At 39.4% G+C, this 23174-nt stretch overlaps 2 protein-coding genes across 2 annotated transcripts in view; one reads left to right on the top strand and one right to left on the bottom strand.

The window, feature by feature from the left end:
• LOC128101209 (60S ribosomal protein L21-like) lies at positions 1-4383 on the top strand. Its single transcript, XM_052724110.1, has one exon. The coding sequence runs from the start codon at positions 473-475 to the stop codon at positions 953-955; it is 483 nt and encodes a 160-aa protein (XP_052580070.1). The 5' UTR covers positions 1-472; the 3' UTR covers positions 956-4383.
• Positions 3913-23174, bottom strand: part of Ppp6c (protein phosphatase 6 catalytic subunit) — a 33862-nt gene continuing 14600 nt past the window's right edge. Inside the window, exons 2-7 of the mRNA XM_052724109.1 lie at positions 22839-22934; positions 15293-15358; positions 13431-13572; positions 7226-7305; positions 6857-7066; positions 3913-4702 (exon numbers count right to left, since the gene is read on the bottom strand). Coding sequence (XP_052580069.1) covers positions 4454-4702; positions 6857-7066; positions 7226-7305; positions 13431-13572; positions 15293-15358; positions 22839-22934 — 843 coding nt within the window. The 3' untranslated portion in view covers positions 3913-4453. The remainder of the gene's footprint in view (positions 4703-6856; positions 7067-7225; positions 7306-13430; positions 13573-15292; positions 15359-22838; positions 22935-23174) is intronic.

The raw sequence follows: 23174 nt of genomic DNA, 5'->3' as shown, positions 1-23174 counted from the left end.
TACAGGTTGGGTATGGTGATGTATGTCTTTAATCTCAGCACTTGCGGGGCAGAGCCAGGTAGATCTCTGCAAGGCCAGTGGTCTACATGGTGAGAACCTGTCTCAAAACAACCAGTGTCCCCCACCCCCAGGGGAAAAACAAAGGCTCACAAAATAGGACGTGTGTGGGCTGGGAATGTAGCTTAGTGGTGGACTGCTTACCTAGCATGCATATGGTGCTGGGTTCATTCCTTAGCACTGCAAAATAGGGCATGGTTAGCATTTACCTAAAATGCTTGATTATAGACTAAAAAAAAAAAATCCACTCCCATTTATTCAGAGTGGCATATACTATGCAATAAATATTTTTGTATAAACTTCATACATTGTTGAATTAGGAACCATGTTAATAATCTAAGCATAAATTTATTGTTATAAGAAAGGTACATGTGTCCTTTTGGCCGTGGCAGCCATCTTCCAGTAACTCGCCAAAATGACGAACACAAAGGGAAAGAGGAGGGGGACCCGCTATATGTTCTCCAGGCCTTTTAGGAAACATGGAGTTGTTCCTTTGGCTACTTACATGCGAATCTACAAGAAAGGTGGTATTGTAGACATCAAGGGAATGGGCACTGTTCAAAAAGGAATGCCTCATAAGTGTTACCATGGCAAAACTGGAAGAGTCTACAGTGTCACCCAGCATTCCGTGGGCATCATTGTAAACAAGCAAGTTAAGGGTAAGATTCTTGCCAAGAGAATTAATGTGTGGATTGAGCACATCAAGCACTCTAAGAGCCGAGACAGCTTCCTGAAGCGGGTGAAGGAGAACGACCAGAAGAAAAAGGAAGCCAAGGAGAAGGGCACCTGGGTTCAGCTGAAGCACCAGCCCGCCCCACCCAGAGCAGCACACTTTGTGAGGACTAACGGGAAGGAGCCTGAGCTGCTGGAGCCCATTCCATATGAATTCATGGCCTAATGTACAAAAAAAAGGAAATAAAAGACCTGGACTGTAAAGGGCTTTTCTTAAAAAAAAAAGAAAGAAAGAAAGGTACATGTTCATGTGATAAGGAAACTTGCATCATTCTAGGGGACTTTTCTTTCTTTTTTTCAGAGCTGAGGACCGAACCCAGGGCCTTGTACTTGCTAGGCAAGCGCTCTACCACTAAGCTAAATCCCCAACCCTCTAGGGGACTTTTCAAATGTTTCTTTTTGGTTTTGATTACCACATCTTTCATTATCATTACCACACTATAAATACACAATTGAAAGAGCTGTGATGACCTCATGAAGCATGGTTCTGAGCACAGAATCTAGGCTGTAATAGTGCTTTTAAGGAGCTGGAACTTAGCTCATAGGCAAATGCAGGGAAAAAGAAAGGTTAGTTTTGTTTATCAGTCACACAACCAAGTGAAAGAATAAGCATTTCTTTGAAAACAAATTATATGAAATGCTACTTTTTTCTCAGGGAATACTATAGACTGTATTAGATAAAACTATTTTTTCACAAACTTCCTACAATCTTTTTATTAATTGACACTGAGGGAATGTAGCACCTTTCATTCAAAGAATTGGAGGTGCTTTACAAACATTAGCATTTAAAAAACAATGACATTTAGAAATTGGAATTCTTGCAGTTAAATCTCAACTCTGTATACAATTTTCTGGAGGCTGACAAGAAGTGATTCTACTTCTGACAATGGCAGGGTTTCACAGTACAGGCATTTTCCCAACACCTGGAGCTGGGTTTACAGAGCAAATACATACAGATCTTAAATGCAATGAACATTTTGAACCTTCTTTCAAAAGCAAAACTCAGTGTTTAAGATGTCAAAATCTTCTGACAGTTCTAGACATCCAGATGGAACAGGAGCTGATACAGGTTGCATATTAGATGTAGTCTTGATCGAGGCTTTTTAAGATCATGCCCAAGTGAACATATTTAAAGAAGTGAGATTCTTCAAGGAGAAGCAATGATCTATGGAAAGCTAGCCAAAAGTCTATCAGCCAAATGAAGAAAGGGAGGAAATGGCAATTAAAAGTAGATCATTCTCACTGGAGTCTAGGACACTTTATTAGAAACCAAGTATATCATAGGCAAATAAAAATAGTTCTTAGCCCAATTGATACAACATAGGGGATTTTACATTCAGCCTAGATACAGGGAGTAGCAGATTCCCTCGCCTACGGATCTCTGGCTTGCAAGTATCTCCCACCACACGATTACTCTGTATAATACATAGCCCTTGTTTGGTAGAGGGATCCAAATATTCTTTTTTAGGCTTGCAAGATCCAATACATTCACACTCTCTTTCCTTCACAAGTCTAATAGTAAAAACTACTTTTTCCATGCCTCAAAGTCATTATTCAGCTGAAGAAAAGTCAGGCAAAACAGAGATGGCAGTTAAGGGATGGACAGAATATTATTGGCACATGCCCAGCTAGTGACAGACAAAAGCAGTACACCATGACTTGAAAATAAGTCACATTAAAGGAGAATGAAAATAACCACATCAACCTAAGCTAAGGAGTGTAAAGTAGAGAGGGAACTGAGAGTTACCAATTTTACTGGTACAACTTGAAAGCAATGCAGGGCAAGCACTTAAATACAATTTATGGTAAAACAAACAAAATACTGCAGAGAGCTGTTCAAAAACCACACTAAGTTTTCTGCATCATTAATTCCAGTGTTTCACAACTAATAAAATACATAGCTACATATTCCTGTGAGATAAAAATACCTTTCCACCTGAATTACACTGGGGTTAGGACAGTAACACAAAGCTACTGACCCACCGTTAGTTCAAGTGTGTGCAGCAAATGTCTCAGTCACTTCTTTCACAGAGCTACACAATTAAAAACTGTACAAGGAGCTGGGTGGTTGGGGATAAATAAAATCAAAATATTGTGCTCATTCAGTACAAGAAACCCTGATGAAAGATTATTTGCCAAGAAGCTTAGACTATTAAGATTTTTATTGCATTTTTAGGTAACCTGGAAGTTCTTATCCTGAAGGGGAAAAGTTGTTCCTTAAAACTACCTGACCAGATGCTAAAGTGCTTTATCAATTGCTTCACAAGGATCTCCTGGGATGACAAAAATTATCACCGTAAAGGGATACCAACAATTTCACAAGATGGTACATCCCCAAATCATCTATGACAACAGTCATAAGAGACAATGATATATTTGTCCTTACTAAGTGGACAATTACATATCAAGAACTGATTATCACAACCCTTTAGATAGTCAAATTACACATACAAAGCTGAAATATGGTATAACAGACTTTCACAAGAGAATGGTCTGGTTTTTTCCACACTTTAAATAATCTGCTTCAGATTACAGTTCACAAACACAAGGGTTCTGATTTTTCAGCCTTTAAAGTTGCAGTTAAAAACTGAATAGTTTGTAAAAGTTAAGGTCAAGGGTTACAGTGAGAGAATGCTTGTTATTGAAAAGTACACGTTTACTTGATGATACTCATGACAGTGTAAACTGGATTGAGCATTCTACTCAACTGGTATCAAATCAACATCAGTACTACAAGTATTAAATGTTTTTCTACTACTGTAGAGGATAGAAATCAAAACATTAATATGGCAGTTATGTTCTCTAGGCACAATTTAGTGATACTTTAAAAAAATAAATATTGAATTTCAATCAAAATTTTAGACTCAATAACCAAAGGGTCAAAAACTCTTAGGAAAACAAGAAAAAAAAAGAAAAGAAAAGAAAAAGAAAGAAAGGAAAAGTAACTTTCAGCTAACAATGTAAGTTGTCTAAAATTTCTAACACTTAACCTATCTGGTTTTAAGATTACTTTATTAAAAAATACAAGAAATCTGAAAAAAGATCAGTACAATTATCTTAATGTACAAAGTCATAAGCTGTAGCAGTTTTTAACTAAAATTTAAAAACACAACAAGGAGGGCAGCCCTTTAGACCAATTTATTTTACACCCTTTTAAAACATCAAATCATCATCCAACAAAGGACAGTGAAGTTTACAGCTGGGACAAGGGTACATGACTCAGGCATCTGCAGTCCATCCTGCCCACTGGACAACTTTGCTGCTGAAATTTCTTAAACCCTACCAAACAAAAACAGAAGGCTGGCTGATACAAATGAGGAGGATTTCCATGTAATTGTCAATTGGCTGTTTAAAAGAGGAAATGCTTCCTGTTTCCCCAGAACAGCTAATAAGCAAGAGCTACATGCAGCAATGTGAGTATTAAGACATTTCTTGAGTCTTCTCAAACAAGTCCAAGGTGGGGATGGGATGAATGACAAAACTGATAGAAAAACACTGCTATTGACATCATAACAAACAATAAATTTAGATAATTTAAAGTTAAAAAAAAAAGGCAAGAGGCAGCATTTCAGCAGCAAAGTGCTCAATAAAAAGTATATTGTAGAGGGTACAAGAAAGTTGGGGTGTAAGAGGGCAAAAGTGGGCCAGTGGGAAGGCAATGGCCTCAGAGGAAATACGGCGTCGTGGTTCTGGGAGGAATAACACGTTCTGAATCTGGAACTGCCCGGAATAACTTTGGTTCTCTTGTATTGACATCTTTGAAGACCATGATGGAAGCGATGTTCCCACAGCGATAGCAGTAGTTAGGAGCAGACCACACTGTGACCAGCTTCTCATCAAACATAAACTTATAGCCTTCATGCACAAGCTGATGTGCTCTGCAGATGAGTTTTAAGTTGTTGATATGAACAAACTGCAATTTAGAAAGGCTTTGTGAGTATTCCATTCAACAGCTTAATAACCATTCCAAGCAGCAAATATCACTATTTAAGTTATCATGATTCTAAATCCCACTCTATAATCACCCCCAAAATTTCCAGTAACACTTTGGCCCAAGTCTATTCTGAAGTACATGGCCCATAATTTCAAGTTTCCAAGCCAGGTATAGTAATTAGCACCTGTACTCTCAGTTACTTGGAGGCTGGGTAGGAGGATCACTTGAGTCCACAAGTTTGAGACCAATCTCTGCAACACAGAGACAGCATATCTTTAAAATAGTAATAGTAATAGTAATAGCAATAGTAATAGTAATAATAGATTGCTAGGTTGGTAGAGGTGCTTGTCAACAGGCCTGATGACCAAAATTCGATCCCAGAACCTACGTGGTAGGAAGAACTGACTTCTACAAGTTGTCCTATGAACTCTTCACATCCTTCCAACATATATATAGGAAAAATAAACAAGCAAGCAAGCAAATAAACATTACAGAAAATGTCAGGAGAATCAAGAGTTTGAGGTCAGCCTGGGTCACCTAGTAACAACTGTATCAAGGAAAAAAAAAGTTTCTAGAGGGAAAAGAAATTACATAATTACCACCAGATACAAAACAAAGGATTTCTATTTAATGATATAATAATAAAATTACTATCAGCCTTATTATGTGAGGATTTAGTATATGCCACAAAGAGATTATTCTTCTTTGTAACCTGAAAAGGAATGGGTTTAGACTGGGTAAAGTCTTTCTGTGAGGGTAAACCAATGGTCCTAGCACCTAGTTCCATGACTCCATTATGTTGGAACACATCTCAACAGAACATCATCCCTTCGTGAGTGAATGTTATCTGCCCACATATTTGTTCATGGATGCTTTGATGTATCCATTATTTTGTATACGTATAGGGCAAGTAGGTACATAATTTGATAAAGCTGAAGTCATAAAATAGCAGCAGCAGATGTCAGAATTTCTGGTTGTATCTTATTTGTAAATTATTTGCCCTGAAGATTTATAGTAAATAGTTTCTGAATTTTAAAATTGTATTCATGCATCCAGCACTGCAGATTATCAGAGATCGAAGACTATAATTATGTTTTGTAAATTGTAAGTAAGAAGTTATTTTTATATTATTACTGTCTAATTGTTCATCCTAATGGTTCTTGTTTTCATCTAGTCTTTCAGTAAGTGCCATGGAACAATATTGAATTCTCTTAGCTCATGTATGTTACTTTACATTTTGAATTCAGGCTGGAGAGATGGTTTAGTGGTTAAGAGTACTGGCTGCTTTCCCACAGGATAGGAGTTTGATTCCCAACCACCACATAGCAGTTCAAAACCACCTGTAACTCCAGTCCCAGGGGATCTAACACCTTCTTCTGGCCTCTGCAGGCACTTCATGCACATGGTACACAGACATAGAGTAAAATATAAAGGTTATGCCATACAGAGTAGTATAGCACACCTTTAATCCCAGCACTGGGAAGGCAGAGACAGGTGAGTTCAAGGCCAGCCTTGTCTATATAGTGAGTTCCAGGACAACTAAGAGTTATATAGATCCTGTCTCAAACAAAACAAAACAAAACAAAACAAAACAGTTAAAAATTTCATTTAAACAAAAAGTAAAACTGGGTGGTGGTAGTGCATGCTTTTAATCCCAGCACTCAGGAGGCAGAGCCAGGTGGATCTCTGTGAGTTCAAGGCCAGCCTGGTCTACAGAGCAAGATCCAGGACAGGCACCAAAACTACATAGAGAAACCCTGTCTCAAAAACCCAAAAAGTAAGTAAAATAAAATGTGAAATCAACTGGGATTAGAAGACTGTCAAAATATATGTATGTTTCAGGATAAATATCTGCCATTAAAAACGAACAAACAAAAAAGTTGCCTATTTTGCTCTGGCGATCCTGTTACTTAACTATTATTTTAATAATATCAGCAGATAATGCTGGAATAGGTGCTTTCACTATAAAATCTCACTGAACCATTCAGGAAGCATAATTTAATCAACTACAGTAGAAATCTGATACACATAGCAACAATAATTTTAGTAAATTATGCTGTAAGTTTAATATCTGAGATCATCATTATTCTTTTATCAATCAAAGAACTACTTTTCCAAAAATGTAAGCTTTACCTCATTTGTGACTTTTGCTCCAAAAAGCCAACCTGCTCCTCTGGGACTGATTGCCCAAGTGTCTACATCTTCAGGATCTGACCACACCAGGTCACAAAATGCTCCTTTGTGAGGAATTTCCTGATTTCGTTCAATGGTTCGAATTTGATCCAGTGTTTTGATATCAGGAGATAAGCCGCCATGAACACACAAAATTTGTTCATCTATTAACTACCAAAAAAGAGAAACAAAGGATAATAAACTCAGTCATGTCTAAATTCAACAATAAATACTAAAACTAAATAAATGGCTACAACTGATAAAAATATGTAAGTAATGTTATTGGCAAGAAAAATACTTGAGGTTCTAAGGAGATTCATACAAACTTACAGCTGCTACTGTGAGCATGTCAAAAACTTTGGTACAATATCTCCAGGCATTAGCATTTCCATATTTGGTTTGGCACTCATCTGTAAAGAAAACAGAAATGTTCTCATTAATGAAACAATGTATCAAATGCTAGAGTGACCTTTGTTACAAGAGAAATTCACCCTAATAGAATTTTCATAAAGAACCAAAAGAAGTCTACTGTCTAACAATACACATATTCTAAGGAAGACTGGGATATAGCTCAGTGGCAGGTGTTGTGGAATATTCCTTTACACTGTGTTAAGATGTGTCACTGTGATTAGCTTAATAAAAAGCTAAAACGGCCAAAAGCTTAGGCAAGAGGTATAGCAGGGACTTCTGGATAGAGAGAGCACTGGGAAGAAGAGAGGCGGAGTTGCCAGCCACATGGAGAGGAAGCAAGATGGGCAATACAGAGTAAAGGTAACTGAGCCCATGTAAAAGAACATAGAATTAAAAATATGAGTTAATTTAAATTATAAGAGCTAGTTAGAAAAAAGCCTAAGCTATGACCAAGTTTTCATAATTAATAAGACTCCATGTCAATTTTTGTGAGCTGGCGGCCCAAAGAAAAATCCATCTACGGGCACATGCTTACCTTGCATGTGTAAAGCCCAAGCTCAACCTACAGTACGTATATACATACATACAAATGAGATGGGACTGGAGAGATGGCTCAGTAGTTAAGAGCACTTGATGCTTAGTTCTCAGCAGCCACATGGCAGCTCACAATTATCTGTTATTCCAGTCAGTGGATCTTACACTCTCTTCTCTGCAGGCACCAGGCACAAATGTAGTGCATACATAACATTCAAGCAAAACACTCACATACATAAAATAAAAGCAAATCTTTAAAAACCATAATCCTTTTCATTCCAGAAATGATCCTAAAATGAAGTTGGAAATATTAACTAAAATGTTACGTAGAAGGAAATTATTGGCGTCACATAAGGCAAACGAAATGCTTTGGTCAGTTATGTTAATGCCAAGTAATTCTATAAATTAGTGCATTTCATTAATATAGGAAGATAATCAAATCAAATAAAGGACCCTTAATTATAGGAGCATGAATAATTCCTATCCCAATATTCTCAGGGCATTGTTTTTTTTTTTTTTTAAATGAGATCTGAAAACTGCAACTAAATGCTGACATCCAGTCAAATTCTAACAGGTAGAACTAATTAGACTCACAATATTACAAATGGCCAGGGAAATGGCTCACCAGTTAAAGGCACTGCTTTTAAGCCTGATGATCTGATTTTGATCCCCAGGACCCACATGGTACAGAGAAAGAACTAACTCTTCTGACCTCCACAGACATGCACATACATTCTCAGGGATCCGACTTCATCTGCCCCCTGAATGCTGGAATTAAAGGCATGAGCCACCACAGCCCAGCTTCATACATTCTCACAGACATTCATGAGAGAACATGAGCATATGTGCATACACACACACACACATACACAAACAAATGTAATTAAAAAATTCAAGTCCCCAATGTATGTTTATCAGTGTGACTTAAGCAACCAATATAATTATTAGCTACCTAAGGCTTTAAATCACTGTAAATGCCATGGTAAATAAAAATTATCCTTTTCCTAAGTAGCTACTAATCTTGCTAAATAAAACTATAAAAACTACTAAGTGAACACACTTCTGGGAAAGAGAAAATTTAACACCTAATTCTGTACTGTTATTTCTTCAGCCAAAGTATACTGAGCAAAAGGTAGGTCCTACATCCTTCCCCCTTTTTTGCTCCTTTGCCCTACATTGAAGAATGTGGTATAATTACATAAACCACTTATCTCTTAGACACATATTTTTGAGTATCCATAATCTAAAAGTCTAAAATTTACCATGCTGCAAAAAACCTAAACTTTCTAAGCATCAAGATGATAACATACATGACAAATTCTATAAAAGACCTCAATCAAAATGGAAACATATTAAAAATAAATATTGGGAGGCTGAAAAACAACTGGGAGGTTGGAGTGATGGCTCAGTGGTTAAGAGCTGTGGTAGTTTGAAGGTAACTGCCCCCCTAAGCTCATAGGGTGTGGCATTATTAGGAGGTGTGGCTTTGGAGTGGATATGACCTTGTTGGAGGAAGTATGTCTCTGTGGAGGCGGGCTTTGAGGTCTCATATATGCTCAAGTCACACTCAGTCTCAGTTCACTTCCTGTTGTCTGTGAGTTAAGATGTAGGACTCTCCTTCTCCAGCACCATGTTTGCCTGCTTGCCACCATGTCACATCATGATGATAATGGACTAAACCTCTGAAAATGTAAGTCACCCCAATTAAACGTTTTTCTTTATAAGAGTTGCTGTGGTCATGGTGTCTCTTCACAGCAACAGAAACCCTAACTAAGACAAGAGCATTTAATGGTTCTGCAGAGGACCTGGATTCAGATCCCAGCACCCACATTGTGCATAGACATACATGCAAACAAACATTCATACTCCTAAGATAAAAATGAATAAGTCTTAAAAACAAAATAAGTAGCCAGGCAGTGGTGGTGCATGCCTTTAATCCCATCCCTCGGGAGGCACAAGCAGGCAGATCTCTGTGAGTTCCAGGATAGCCAGGACTGTTTCACAGAGAAACCCTGTCTAGAAAAACAAAAAACAAAAAACAAACAAAAAAGTGAAAGCCAGATTTGGTGACACATGCTTCCAATTTCTGTACTTGGGAGGAACAGGCAGGTAGATTGTGAGGTGGTTGACATAGGAAGTTCTAGGTCAGTCAGGGATACATAGTGAGTATGAAAAAGAAATTTAAAAATATAATTATAAATAAAAGATTGGGATGGCAATCTCAGGCTCAAGCCTGAGAATTCACATGGTTGTAGAAAAGAACCAAGTCCTATAAATTGTTGTCTGACCTCCACACACGGCCATGGTGCTCACACACATTTTAAAAGTTTATTTCCATATTCCTTTAAAAAATAAGCTGGACGTGGTGGCACATGCTTTTAATCTCAGTATTTAGGAGACACAGGCAAGTGAGTTCAAGGCCATCTGAGTATACATAGTGTGTTCCAGGACAGTCAGAGGTAGGTAGAGAGACCCTGACTCAAACAAACAAACAAACAAATTGTGCCAGACATGGGGATACACATCATTAATCCCAGAACTTGGGAGGCTAAGGCAGGAGGTTACAGAATGAGACCTTGTCTATAAATAGGTAAGCAAATAAATAAATGTTCAGCCAGCAAGCAATTTAGAGACTGATTCAGGAATTACTGAATTTTGAGGCTAACTTGGGACCCATAGTGAATTCCAGGTCAACCTGAGCTACAGAATGAGATCCTGTCTCAAATAATCAAACAAATGCCTCAGATATGCCTTATCTGAAATATTTTATACCATTTGAGTGCTCAGGCCTCTAACCTAAACATTTAGGAGGTAAGGCTTGCAGAAAGACTGCCACACAAGTTCAAGGCCAGTCTGTGCCAAAAGCAAACTCCAGTCCCTCCAGATCTATATAGCAAAATCTTGTCTCAAAATTCCAGAAATAAAAAAAAAAGAAAGAAAGAAAGAGAGAAAGAGAGAGAGAAAGAAAGAAAGAAATGTTTGTGTTCCATGTTTCAGATTTCAGAGTTAGAGTGTAGCTTAGTGGCAAAGTGCTTACCTTATATGCCTTGGGCATGTACATGGCACATTAAAAACCAAAGTATCACAAATCTGAAACTTTTGAGTGTTATGGTGGTGCTCAAAATTTCAGACTTTACAGATGATGATTTGGGGTTGTATAGTTTCAGATTATGGATACTTAATCTGTATTTTACAAAATTACTTTCAGACTACATATGTTACATACATAATACATAAAATTGTAATATTTTATGTAATATAACAAAATATATAACACATATATAAATAAAACATAACTGTGATTAGATCTGTGTCTTATCCTCAAGAAATCTCATGTTTTTCCAAATATTAAAAAAAAAAAAATCCAAAATCTAAACTACTTCTAGACCCAAGTATTTTGGATAAGGGACACTAGATCAATATACCATCCTGGCATCTTGTTCTACAACCATTTTATACTGTGCAATAAATACTCTATGATGTCTAGATTTGTGTGTGTCTGCATGTGGGTTATACATGTGAGTTCAGGTGTTCTTGGGAGTCCAGAGGCATTGGATCCTCTGGAGCTGGAGTTACAGACAGTTATGAGCTGCCTGAATGGGTACTGGGAATTGAACTTCAATCTACAGCAAAGGATCTTAACTGCTGAGCTATTTCTCCAACCCCAGCTTAAAAAAAATTTTTTTTTAATGTAGATTATTTGTCAGATGGTGGTAGCACATGCCTTTAATTCCAGCACTGGGAGGCAGAGGCAGGCAGATCTTTATTTATTTATTTATTTTTGGTTTTTTCGAGACAGGGTTTCACTGTGTAGCTTTGCGCCTTTCCTGGGACTCACTTGGTAGCCCAGGCTGGCCTCGAACTCACAGAGATCCACCTTCCTCTGCCTCCCGAGTGCTGGGATTAAAGGCGTGCGCCACCACCACCCGGCTGGCAGATCTTAATAAAATTACCAAACAAAGCATGTCTCAGAATTTGTATTAGTCTTGCTTCACTGAGCTAACATCACAGAATGCTACCCAAAATACTGATTATCCTGCAAAAGAACAAAACATTCAGTTGGGTACGGTGACACATGCTTGTAATCACAGCATTCCACAGACTGAGGGAGGGAGATGGAAGCACATTTAAGGTAAGACTGGTCTACAGAGTTCAGACCAGAACCATATAGCAAGACAATCTCAAAAAAAAAAAAAAAAAAAAAAAAAAGAAGAAAACAACAACAAAACCAACCAAAAAACAAAAAACCTACTAAATGTCCAACAAGAAACAGACTGATTAATCTATACATTGTAATATGATATAGCTATAGAACAACAAGGAACTATAGATAGTGGTAGATGCCTAGAATCCCAGCACTCAGGACACTGCCACAGGAGGATCATGTGATCAAGGCCAGCCAGGATGACAGTGAGCTCTAGGCCACTTTAGGCTTCTATGGAGACATCCTGCCAAAAACAAAATAACAGACCAACCAAAAGATTGAAGAAGTAAAAAGGCTAAGCACACAACATAGCATTAAGGAAGGTCTGGGGATATAGCTCAGTAGTAGAGTACTTGCCTAGCATGCATAAGTTCTGGATTCCATTTCCAGCACTGACCAAAATAGAGAGTGGAGGAAGGAGGGAATGGGGGATGGGAGGAGGGGGAATGCATGCACAGATAAAACTCCAGTCTTGAATGTGCGTAACACCCACCTTCAGTAGATTCCTATGCCAACAGAATTTGATTACGAAGTTTGAAATGAGACCCAGCAATCTACATTAAATTTTTTTTATTGATTTTTATTTAAACCATGCTGACCTCAAACTCACAGAGATCAGCTTGCTTCTGCTTCCCAGTGCTGGAATTAAAGGCATGTGCCACCACCATCTGGCAAATAATCTACATTAAAAAAAAAATTTTTTTTTTTTTTAAAATTGGGGTTGGAGAAATAGCTCAGCAGTTAAGATCCTTTGCTGCAGATTGGAGTTCAATTCCCAGTACCCATTCAGGCAGCTCATAACTGTCTGTAACTCCAGCTCCAGAGGATCCAATGCCTCTGGACTCCCAAGAACACCAGAACTCACATGTATAACCCACATACAGACACACACAAATCTAGACATAATTAAAAATAATAATCTTTTAAAAATTTTATTATATTTATTCATTCTGTGTGTTTATTGGGAGTTATGCTGCAGCAGCACCTGTGTGTGGAGGTCAGAGAATAACGTTCAGGAGGAGCAGGTTCTCTTTGTCCACCATGTGGGCCCTGGTAAACAAACTCTAGCTATTAGGCTTTAGCAAGTGCCTTTACCCATTGGGCCATCTCACAGGCCCACAATCTGCATTTTTAAACAAGCACTCAAAGTGATTCCAAAGTGGGAAATTTAAGATTACAATTTTTTCACACAGATTTGGAAAGATATAGACTAAAGCCTTACTAGTAGTAGTCAGTCTTCCACTATATGCAAGATTTTCAGCTGACTGGGAGAAATGTGGAGTAAAGTAGAAAAAAAAACAAAACAAAACAACAAAAACAAAGTACATATACAACTTTTCCCCCCCAAAAGTAAAATACTACTCAGAATCAGAGAAAAGGTCTTACCATAAAATCCATACACCTGTGTTATCTGTCTACTCTCATGATTTCCTCTTAAAAGTGTAATACGATCAGGCCATTTAGCCTTTAATGCAAGAAGATAAGTGAAGGTCTCCAAACTATAGTAACCTCTGTCTACAAAATCACCCTGTAAGGTAAAAGTTTACAGTTACAAACCATACAATAGCTGTAATAGCCCAAAGAACAACAGTAAGGAGCTATACATTATTTTAAAGAAATAATTTCTTAAAATTTATTTAGAAACAGGATCTGTTTCTCTACAAGCATGAGGGGCTTCGAATCCCTATTACCTATGTAAAAAGATGGCTGCACACACTTATAACCCAAGCACTGAGGGACTGAGACAGGGGAAGCCTTGGTGAAACCTACTGAAATCCAGAGAGTTTCTGGTTCAATGAGAGACTCTGTTCTCAAGGCAATAAAGTGGAGAGCAAGCCCGGTTCTCCTAGCAAGCTTCAGGTCAGCCAAGACAACACAGTGAGACCCCTCATAAAAAAGAAAAGAAAAAAGTAAAATAAAAAAACAAAACAAAACAAAAACCCACAACTCTACATGTATGAAATACTATTTACCCTTCCAATTAATGTCTGACTTGGGCTAATATTATACCAATATTCAGAAAATAGCTTTAAAAAATAGTAATACAGGGCTGGAGAGGTGACTCTATGCTTAAGAACACTGAATGTTTTCCCAGAGGACCCAAGTTCTATTAATAACCATCTGTAACTCCAGTTCCAGGGTATATGACACCCTCTTCTGGCCTCCATGAGCATCAAGCATGCATGTGGCATATAGACATAAATGAAAGCAAAACACCCATACACATAAACAATAATAATAAATTAAAAAAAAAAAGACTTAAAATACTACTAATAATTAGGAAGGTGACAGAGAACTTTGCAATGGCACTTGTTCTTGTAGAGGGCCTGGGTTTAATTCCTAGACCCCATATGGTGGTTCACACCATCTGTAACTCAAGATCCATAGGATTCAATGAACTCTTCTGACCTCCCTAAGCAGAAGGCACACATACATGTGGTGCAGACACACACTCAAGCAAAACACTCATACACATAAAATAAGATAAATAAATTGTCAAAAATTTTCTAATCAATGGGCTGAAAAGATAGCTTATTGGGTAAAGTACTTGCCTTCCAGGTATGAGCCTCTACCTAAATTCAATCCCCAGAACCCACATAGAACAGCAAGGCATGGTGCCATGTGCTGGTAATAATCTAGTTCTAGGGAGGCAGAGACAAGCAGAACCTTAGGACTTTCGGAGAGCCAGCCTAGCCTACTTAGAGAGTTCCAGGGTAATGAGAGGCGTTGTCTCAAGAACAGGGGGATGGCACCTAAGGAACAACAGCCAAGGTTGTCCAATATGTGCGCGCGCGCGCACACACACACACACACACACATACACACACACACACACACACACACACACACACACACACATACACACACACACAGGATTCAGAAAAGTTCAACATTATATTAAAAAAGCAAAATAAAAAAAAAAGTCTACCACAATAGCAAGTGTGTATTAGGGAAAAGTATGAAATACCAAACTATACCTGCATGTATTCATCCATCCACAGACTAAACCAGAGGTTCAATGTGGTCCTCCTGCCATTACTGGCAGTCACAACCCAGTCCTATTTGTACAGTAAGTTTACAAACATAGCAATTATACATAAGTAGAAGACATGACAAAACATAGAAAAGTACAGACTCAACTTTTCTCACATCTAAATAGCAGTTATTATAGAATTTGTATCTAATAAGCCAGATTGTAAAGCCTTTTGATTTTAAATAAACACTAGGCATTACTAGTGTTTACATACCATAAATATGTAGTTCGTGTCAGGAACCTGACCTCCAGTTCTGAACAGTTCACAAAGATCATAGAACTGTAAAAGAAAAGCAATATATGCTGATTACAAACTCCTGTGAAAGAGTTAAGAAAAACTGAGAATGAGATATATAAAGAAACAGTTAAAGACTTCAAATATTTACATTTGTAAGAAGAAATAAAGTATAAGCAAAACTGCCAAGATTTAATTTCCAAACCTTAAAAGCTCTTGGAGATCTCCAAAAATTTTAGTTCATGTTACAACAACAAATTGGTAAAAGTTGGAGACATGCCTCAGAGGTTAAAAACACTGGCTGCTTTTCCAGAGAACTTAGTCTGATTCCAGCACACACATGGTAGCTCACAATCATTTGTAACTCCAGTCCCAGGTGTTATGTGATATTTTATTTGTGTTCTGACAAATAAATTTTGCCTGAAGATCTGAGGGTGGCGCTAGCCACTGAACTATAGAGGCTAGGCAGTGGTGGCACACATCTTTAATCCCAGCACTTGGGAGGAGGAAGCAGGAAGATCAGGAGTTCAACGTCACCCTGGGCTTCACGAGATTGATCCAGTCTAAAAGAGAAACAGAGCCAGGTAGTGGTGGTGCACGTCTTTGATCCCAGCACCAGGGAGGTGGAGACAGGAATATACAATGGGTGGAGACAGGATCTTGGCTCATTCAGTCTGAGGATTCGTAGAGTAAGAAGTGGCTGCTGCTCTGCTTCTTTGATCTTTCAGCTTTCACCCTCAATATGTGATTCTGGGTTTTTATTGTTAAGACTAATTAGGATTCACAGTTTACCAAAGGGATCTGACACTCTCTTCTGGCCTCTGTGCACATGTAGTGCACAGACACACAGACATACATGCTGGTAAAACAGCCATACACATATATAAAAACAAAGGAAAAAATTATATATGTAACATTAGAAATTAAAACAAGATTTTTAACATTTAAATTTTAGATCATTAAAGAGTAACATAAATCTATTTTGATAAATATAAACCATGTTTTAAAAAATAAAACTAAGTGAATTAAGAGAATAAGCACGGCTATACATTTTGGCAATTTTTTACACATTTATCTTACTAAAAGATATCTAGAGGCCCATAATCTTTCTCTGTACTACTGGGATACATTGATTAAACTATACAATGTTAGCTTCATACAAATATACACAAAACAGATTAATGGTTTGGGGATGGTTTTGTTTTTTTGTTTTGGCTTTTGTCTGTTGAGACAAGTTCTCACTATGGGGCCTAGAATAGCCTTGAATTTGAAATTTCTGCCTCTGTTTCCCAAGGGCTGGGAGAAGTGTATGTTAATATTTTCACACTACTGTGCATACTCTACTTTTAATATTATGCCAAAATCCAGCAAGTGGCAGCTTAAGAAAAATAAAGAATAATTTACAATATAAAATCCAAAACTATAGCTGAGTGAATCTAACATCATACCACAATGTGGTCAGACTACTGCTATCTGCTTTCAGTAAATGATATGGTCATTAGGAATATGAAATGATAATTCTTTTTTTTTTTTTTTTGGTTTTTCAAGACAGGGTTTCTCTGTGTAGCTTTGCGCCTTTCCTGGAACTCACTTGGTAGCCCAGGCTGGCCTCGAACTCACAGAGATCCGCCTGCCTCTGCCTCCCAAGTGCTGGGATTAAAGGCGCACGCCACCACTGCCCGGCAATAATTCTTTTTATGTCATAAAAAATTTGTAAATATCATCACTAATCAGAAAAGTCTTTAAAAGGATCAGAAATGGCTAGGCATGGTGGTACACTTTTTTAATCCCAGCACTTGGGAGGCAAAGGCAGGAGGAGTTTAAGCCAGCCTGGTTTACATAGCAAGTTCCAGGCCAGCTAGAGTTACGTAGTAGGACCCTATCTCAAAAAAAAAAAAAAAAAAAGTTTGGTTCATAGTTAAACTGAACTTTCCCAAATCCAAATTTTCCATATGTAAACTCAAATATTGTCACTGGCAACAAAAATATCAACTATATCCTTTGAAATAAGTAGCTTACTTTCTTCATCTTTACAAATATCCAAGCTTAAGTAACGACATTTTGTCACTTTTCTCTCAAGTAAAAAGTAGTATTGGATTTTTTTTTTTTCCCAAGACAGGGTTTTCTTGTGAGGCCTTGGCCGTCCTCTATAGACCAGGCTACTGTCCTCAAACTCACAATAGAGCTACTCGCCTCTGCCTCTCCAGTGCTAGGATTAAAGGCATGCTTCATCACACATTTTAGACACACACACACACACACACACACACACCACTGCTTTTACTACTTGTAAGGTCTGTAGGCCACACTTAGAGAATCGGTGTGCAAATTGAAGTGGCTTTTTAAGTAGCTAGTATTTAGCCAAAGTCAAATTGTGTTGAGTCCTGAAGTCTATAATCTCTTCCCTAGGTCATAATGTCAATGCTTCTCATCATGTTATTGCCAGTATGTTCATTTAGACTCAACTTGATCCTGAAATTAAAGAATGCAATTCTCATAAAAAGTCCCTGGTCAGCCGGGCGTGGTGGTACACGCCTTTAATCCCAGCACTGGAGGCAGAGGCAGGGGGATCTCTGTGAGTTCAAGGCCAACCTGGTCTACAGAGTTCCAAGATGGGCTCCAAAACTACACAAATAAACCCTGTCTTGAAAAACAAAACAAAACAAAAACCAAACTAACAAACAAAAAAGGCCTTCGTCACAAGGTACAGTGGCACACACCTGTTAACCCACCACTAGTAAGGCTGAGGCAGAAGGATCCCAAGTTTCAGGCCAGACCTGTGTCTCAAAAAACCATAAGAGAGGCTGGAGAGATGGCTCTGCAGTTAAGATCATTGGATTACTAGATTTATTTAACATTTTAGACACATGTTGCTGGGTGTGGTGGCACACAACTTTAATCCCACCACTCAGAGGCAGGCAGCTCTCTCTGAGTTGAAGAACAGCCTGGCCTACATAGTGAGTTGCAGGCCAACCAGAGCTATATACTGATACCTTGTCTCAAAAACCAAAAAAACATAGAAAAAAAATACACATATGCTAAGGTACTGATTAAATTAACATTCTTTATGCAACAAAATGTGAATGTTAATTATATTGGGGGAGTGCAAGTTACAAGGAAACTTAAGAAATCCATTCTCTAAAGTTTACAGAATGCTAACAGAGCAAAGATGATATCATGAGGCTTCTATTTAGGAGCTGGCATTACAGATGTCCGGCTTATTATAACCTCATCATCCAGAAAACTGCTTGAAAAAGCAAAAAGGAATTATCTTTGTAAGTAGCCAAAATGGTTTTTATTTATGAAGCAGCCTCTACTCAGGGACAATTTAGATACATTTCTGCTCCTATATACCATCACATCAGGGAGGGAACTTGCAGGCAGTCAGTTGTGTGATAGATTATTCACAGCATATTCCAGGTCCTACAGTCCCAACTACACTGTATGTACACAGCAGGCTATTAACAAGTTTTTGAGCTTTTAGTTCCCAGTGACAAAGTCCTACAAAATCAGGTAAAGTTAACACAGAGATGGAACACTAACAGTAGGGTCTATCTAATGTTAAGGTGTACCCTCTTGTCAGTGCTTTGGAATTCCTATAAACAAACAAAAGACAGCAGGTAGGGGCTGGAGAAATGGCTTAGTAGTTAAGAGCACGAACTGCTCCTCCTGAGGACCAGCATTTAATTACTGGCTCCCATATTAGGTAGCTCACTACTGTTAGGATTCTGCCACTCCAGCTATATGACCGCACATACGCAGTTCAGTAGCTGAGTAAGGGGTCTTACATCTTACATCATCAGTGCACTGTGTGATTGCGCAAATGCGCACAGCACGGTCACACAATCAGCGCATGCATGGTGTAGCTCTTTAAGCCCACCTGTGCATGTGCAGGGGAATCCTTAAAAAGCCAGACACAGACTTCTCCCTTCTCTTCTCTTTCCTTCCCACCTCACCCCCCACTCTCTCTCTCCTGCATGTGTCTCTGCCCCAGGTCTGGCCAGGCTCTCTTCTGTGTCCCCCTTCCTCCTAATAAAGCTCTGATACTGGGTTTTGTCATGCCTCTGACCTTTCCTTGCACACTAACAGTGCCACTTATTTCAAACCAACATTGATGCTGTGACAGAACAGGCTCTCCCAACGCTCTGTGTCCGAGACCCTGTACCCAGGGGTTACTGGACCTACAACTGCCCACACAACACACCAGCTAACCAGATTGGTGAGTTTTCCCTTTCCGATCCCTCGCTACTTCCCGTGACTGTAGCCTGAGATATATTTCTCGTGCTGGACCCCTGGGGGAATTCTTGGGCTGCGTACCACAACATATTCTCTCTTGACGAAGTATTGAATGCTGTCTGGACTCCTGGGGTGTCCTCCAGTACCCATGACCCCTAGCCCTTGCCCCTCCTGTGATGACAGGTGGGTAACTTGTACTGTTAATTTATGCCGGTCCGCAGATTACCTACCCTCGGGGACGCCTGGGATGGGAGTCTTGGATCCCATTTGTTATTTTAACTTTTTTTTTTTTTTCCACTTGGTTGCAGTCATTGGACATAGAGGCTTCTTCCTCTTGGTCCCACTCCTTTTCTAAGAAATGCCTTAAATATCCCCAGATACCAGTAAAATTGGCCATGTAATAGCTGCTTCAACCCTGGTATTTCACAGGAATTATCTAACTTCTGCCAGCGAACAGGCAAATGAAAAGAGTTACCTTGTCCCCACACTTTCCCTCCCTTTCTGAGTCTTTCTCTCCTGCCCACTTGCATTCCCGAGTGAGGAATCTCTGACTCTAAAGAACCTTCATTTACTGACCTCTGCTCTGTTCCCTGGTACTGGGTGGGCTAAGCATGGACAGGTCAGGAAGTAGGCTAGGATGCATACAAATAAGTTTACAATCAGAAGTCACATTAGGATCATAATAATCCAGATGGCTCTCTAGCCAGAGATCAGTTTACAACCTGCCTCCTGGCAGGTCTTCCTAAAGCTGTCTTCAAGCTAGCAAACTATCAAAAAAAAAAAAAAAAAAAAATCCAAGTTATGAAATAAAATCTGTCTCTTGTCTCCCAGAGCTCCCTGACATTAGGGCTAAACTTAAGCATCTGGAGAGCAAGGCTTCTGACCCCACAGGTGGAAGTTTCAGCTGTGGCATTTAAGGGAGAGATGAGAAAGCACCCCCCCCCCCCCAAACTGCCAAATGCTGGCACACGCTATCCGAACAGCTGCTGCATAAGGGCTTCTAGCTCCCTGTTTTACAAGGCCATGTGGGATAGTGTGTGCTCTGCCGGGCCATCAACTGAGACTTGTTCAAAGTGCCACCTAGAGAGATAATTGGTCAGATGACTGCCCTCATGCATGGGGACATCAAACAAAGATCTCCAGATCTCCTAGGCTTGGCCACGGGCTCACAGGAAACCTAGGATGCAATGGGGTGATCCATTTCCTTCCTGTTGGACATCGAGCCACTTACTCAGTCCTGAGGGAGTTTTGGGGTCCCACCTCTCCTTGTTTCCCTATTGTTGGGGAAGGGGGACAGCCTTACCCACCTCACCAGACTTAATTGTCCTTTCAGGGGTACCTAATGGGAAGAGAGTTTCCAGCTAAGGTAGGAGCTTTAGTTTCATTTGCTCCCTTCATGTGCCTCACTCCAGACAGGTCAGCAGTGCTTCTCATGCACAGTGACACAAACAGGGCCCTGCTCTCTCTCAAGTTCCAGAGGATATCAGGATCCTTGTCACCAATTCCAGAAGAATGAGGTCTCACCCCTTCCTGGTTCCCTCTTCTAATGAACAATTGTTACAGGATCACCATAGAGCTGGAGTCCAAGGACCATCAGATATACCCAGGTGGTAAGGAACAGTAACAGTTCAAAGGTATTTACACCCCCAGACCAAAAAGTGTCTGGGCCCTGCAAAAAACAGACTTTAATATAACAATCTATTACTGTTAAATGCTCTCAACAGTTGATCACCTGTGTCTCCTGTATGCTAAACTAATAAAGGAAACAGGTGCCTTAAAATAATGTCTCTGATAAGGTTTATCTCAGTTCTCTCTCTCACTAATACTAACCAATATAAGCAGAGTACTAAAACATTACAATAATATGGTCACTGGCTCAAGATTTTAAATTTCCCATGGCTGCTTCTTAATATGTTTAAAAACTTTTCCAAGTTCCAGAGAATCTACCTGGACAGCTCGGATCTGCTTCAGACAGCATCTTGTCAGACAGAAGCAGCCAGAGTCCCAAGCCAGAAAGATGAACAGCTCCAAGGCAGCAGGCAGCCCACCATCCCAGGACCAGTCTACCTCAGAATCCTCCCCCTTCTCTACTCCCCCAAGAGTCAACCGACGCCCACCGAGTCAGCTGGAAGCAGTTTTCTGGGAGAACCGATGCTCCTATTCCTGTTCACCTGCTTTTTTATAATAAGCAAAAAGTCTATAATGTTAGGATTCTGCCACTCCAGCTATATGACTACACATGTGCTATTCAGCAGCTAAGGAGGGGTCTTACGTCTTAGTTTATCGGTGTGCTGCATGATTGCACAAATGTGCGCAGCACGGTCACACAATCAGCGCATGTGTGGTGTAGCTCCGTAAGCCCACCTGCGCATGTGCAGGGGAATCCTTAAAAAGCCGGACACAGACTCCTCCCTTCTTTTCTGCTCTTTCTTCCCTCTGCCCCTCCTACATGTGTCTCTGCCCCAGGTCTGGCCAGGCTCTCTTCTGTCCCCCCTTTCTCCTAATAAAGCTCTGATACTGGGTTTTGTCATCCCTCTGACCTTTCCTCGCACGCTAACAGCACTGCATATTTAAAACCAACAATTACCACCTGAATTCCAACTCCAGGAGATCCAACTCCTCTGGCTTCTATGGGCGCCTCCACACACATGGATCCAACTCCTCTGGCTTCTATGGGCGCCTCCACACACATGGACATTACATAACACACACACACACACACACACACACACACACACACTTAAAAATAACAAAAGAAAAAAAAAAAGAAAAAAAAAAAAAAAGCCAGCAGGTATTCCAGGTCCTACAGTGCCAACGAAAAAATGAACTAAGTCTTTTTCATCTCATTCTATCAGTGACTTGCTACAAAAATCTTGCAATAATTTACTTTTCTTAACTTCTGCTATTCTCATTCTCACTAAATAAATGATCAGATTCTAATAAGACATTAATGAATGAACAAGGAAAGCACTTAAAACCAAACCATCTCCTGTTAACTATAATTATTATGAGTGTCTATGTTATATTTTGCATCTTCCACCATAATGGAACACCCCACACTGCTCCACAGAACAACACAGCAGTCTATACATTTTACAAGAGGAATTCAAAGTTCATGAAATATTTGACTACCACTTTTATTTGCCAGTACAGTGAACCAAGAACCACACATGGCATGAAAACTAACAACACCTAAATCACCAGCTAGATTTTGTTTTATTTTGCAGCACAAGTTAGAAACAAATGTACACTGACCCTACAAACCCTAAAACTTCCTTGTGAAATTTACCTGTCCATGTATGTCCCCACACACTGTTACTGGTGTTGACACCGGCTGAACATTCGACTCTTCCAAGAGCAGATCGCAAACATAGTCACACAGCCGCTGAAAGGAGAGAGGGAAGAAAATGTCAACTTTTACGACAATATTAAAACTAAGGGTCAAATAAAAAATACAAGGACTAATATTTAGAAAAACTAAGTCTTCTTTAAAAAAATAATTTATGGGGCTGGAGAGATGGCTCAGCGGTTAAGAGCACTGACTGCTCTTCCAGAGGACCTGAGTTCAATTCCCAGCACCTACATGGTGGCTCACAACCATCTGTAATGAGATCTGGCACCCTCT

This window comes from Peromyscus californicus, unplaced genomic scaffold (genome assembly GCF_007827085.1).
Source record: "Peromyscus californicus insignis strain IS unplaced genomic scaffold, ASM782708v3 Scaffold_7__1_contigs__length_154581171, whole genome shotgun sequence".
Taxonomy (NCBI): domain Eukaryota; kingdom Metazoa; phylum Chordata; class Mammalia; order Rodentia; family Cricetidae; genus Peromyscus; species Peromyscus californicus.
This window is presented reverse-complemented; position numbering and strand designations above follow the sequence as displayed.

Excerpts from the sequence above, each read along its gene's own strand:
- LOC128101209 (XM_052724110.1), top strand. The coding sequence starts at position 473 with ATGACGAACACAAAGGGAAAGAGGAGGGGGACCCGCTATATGTTCTCC.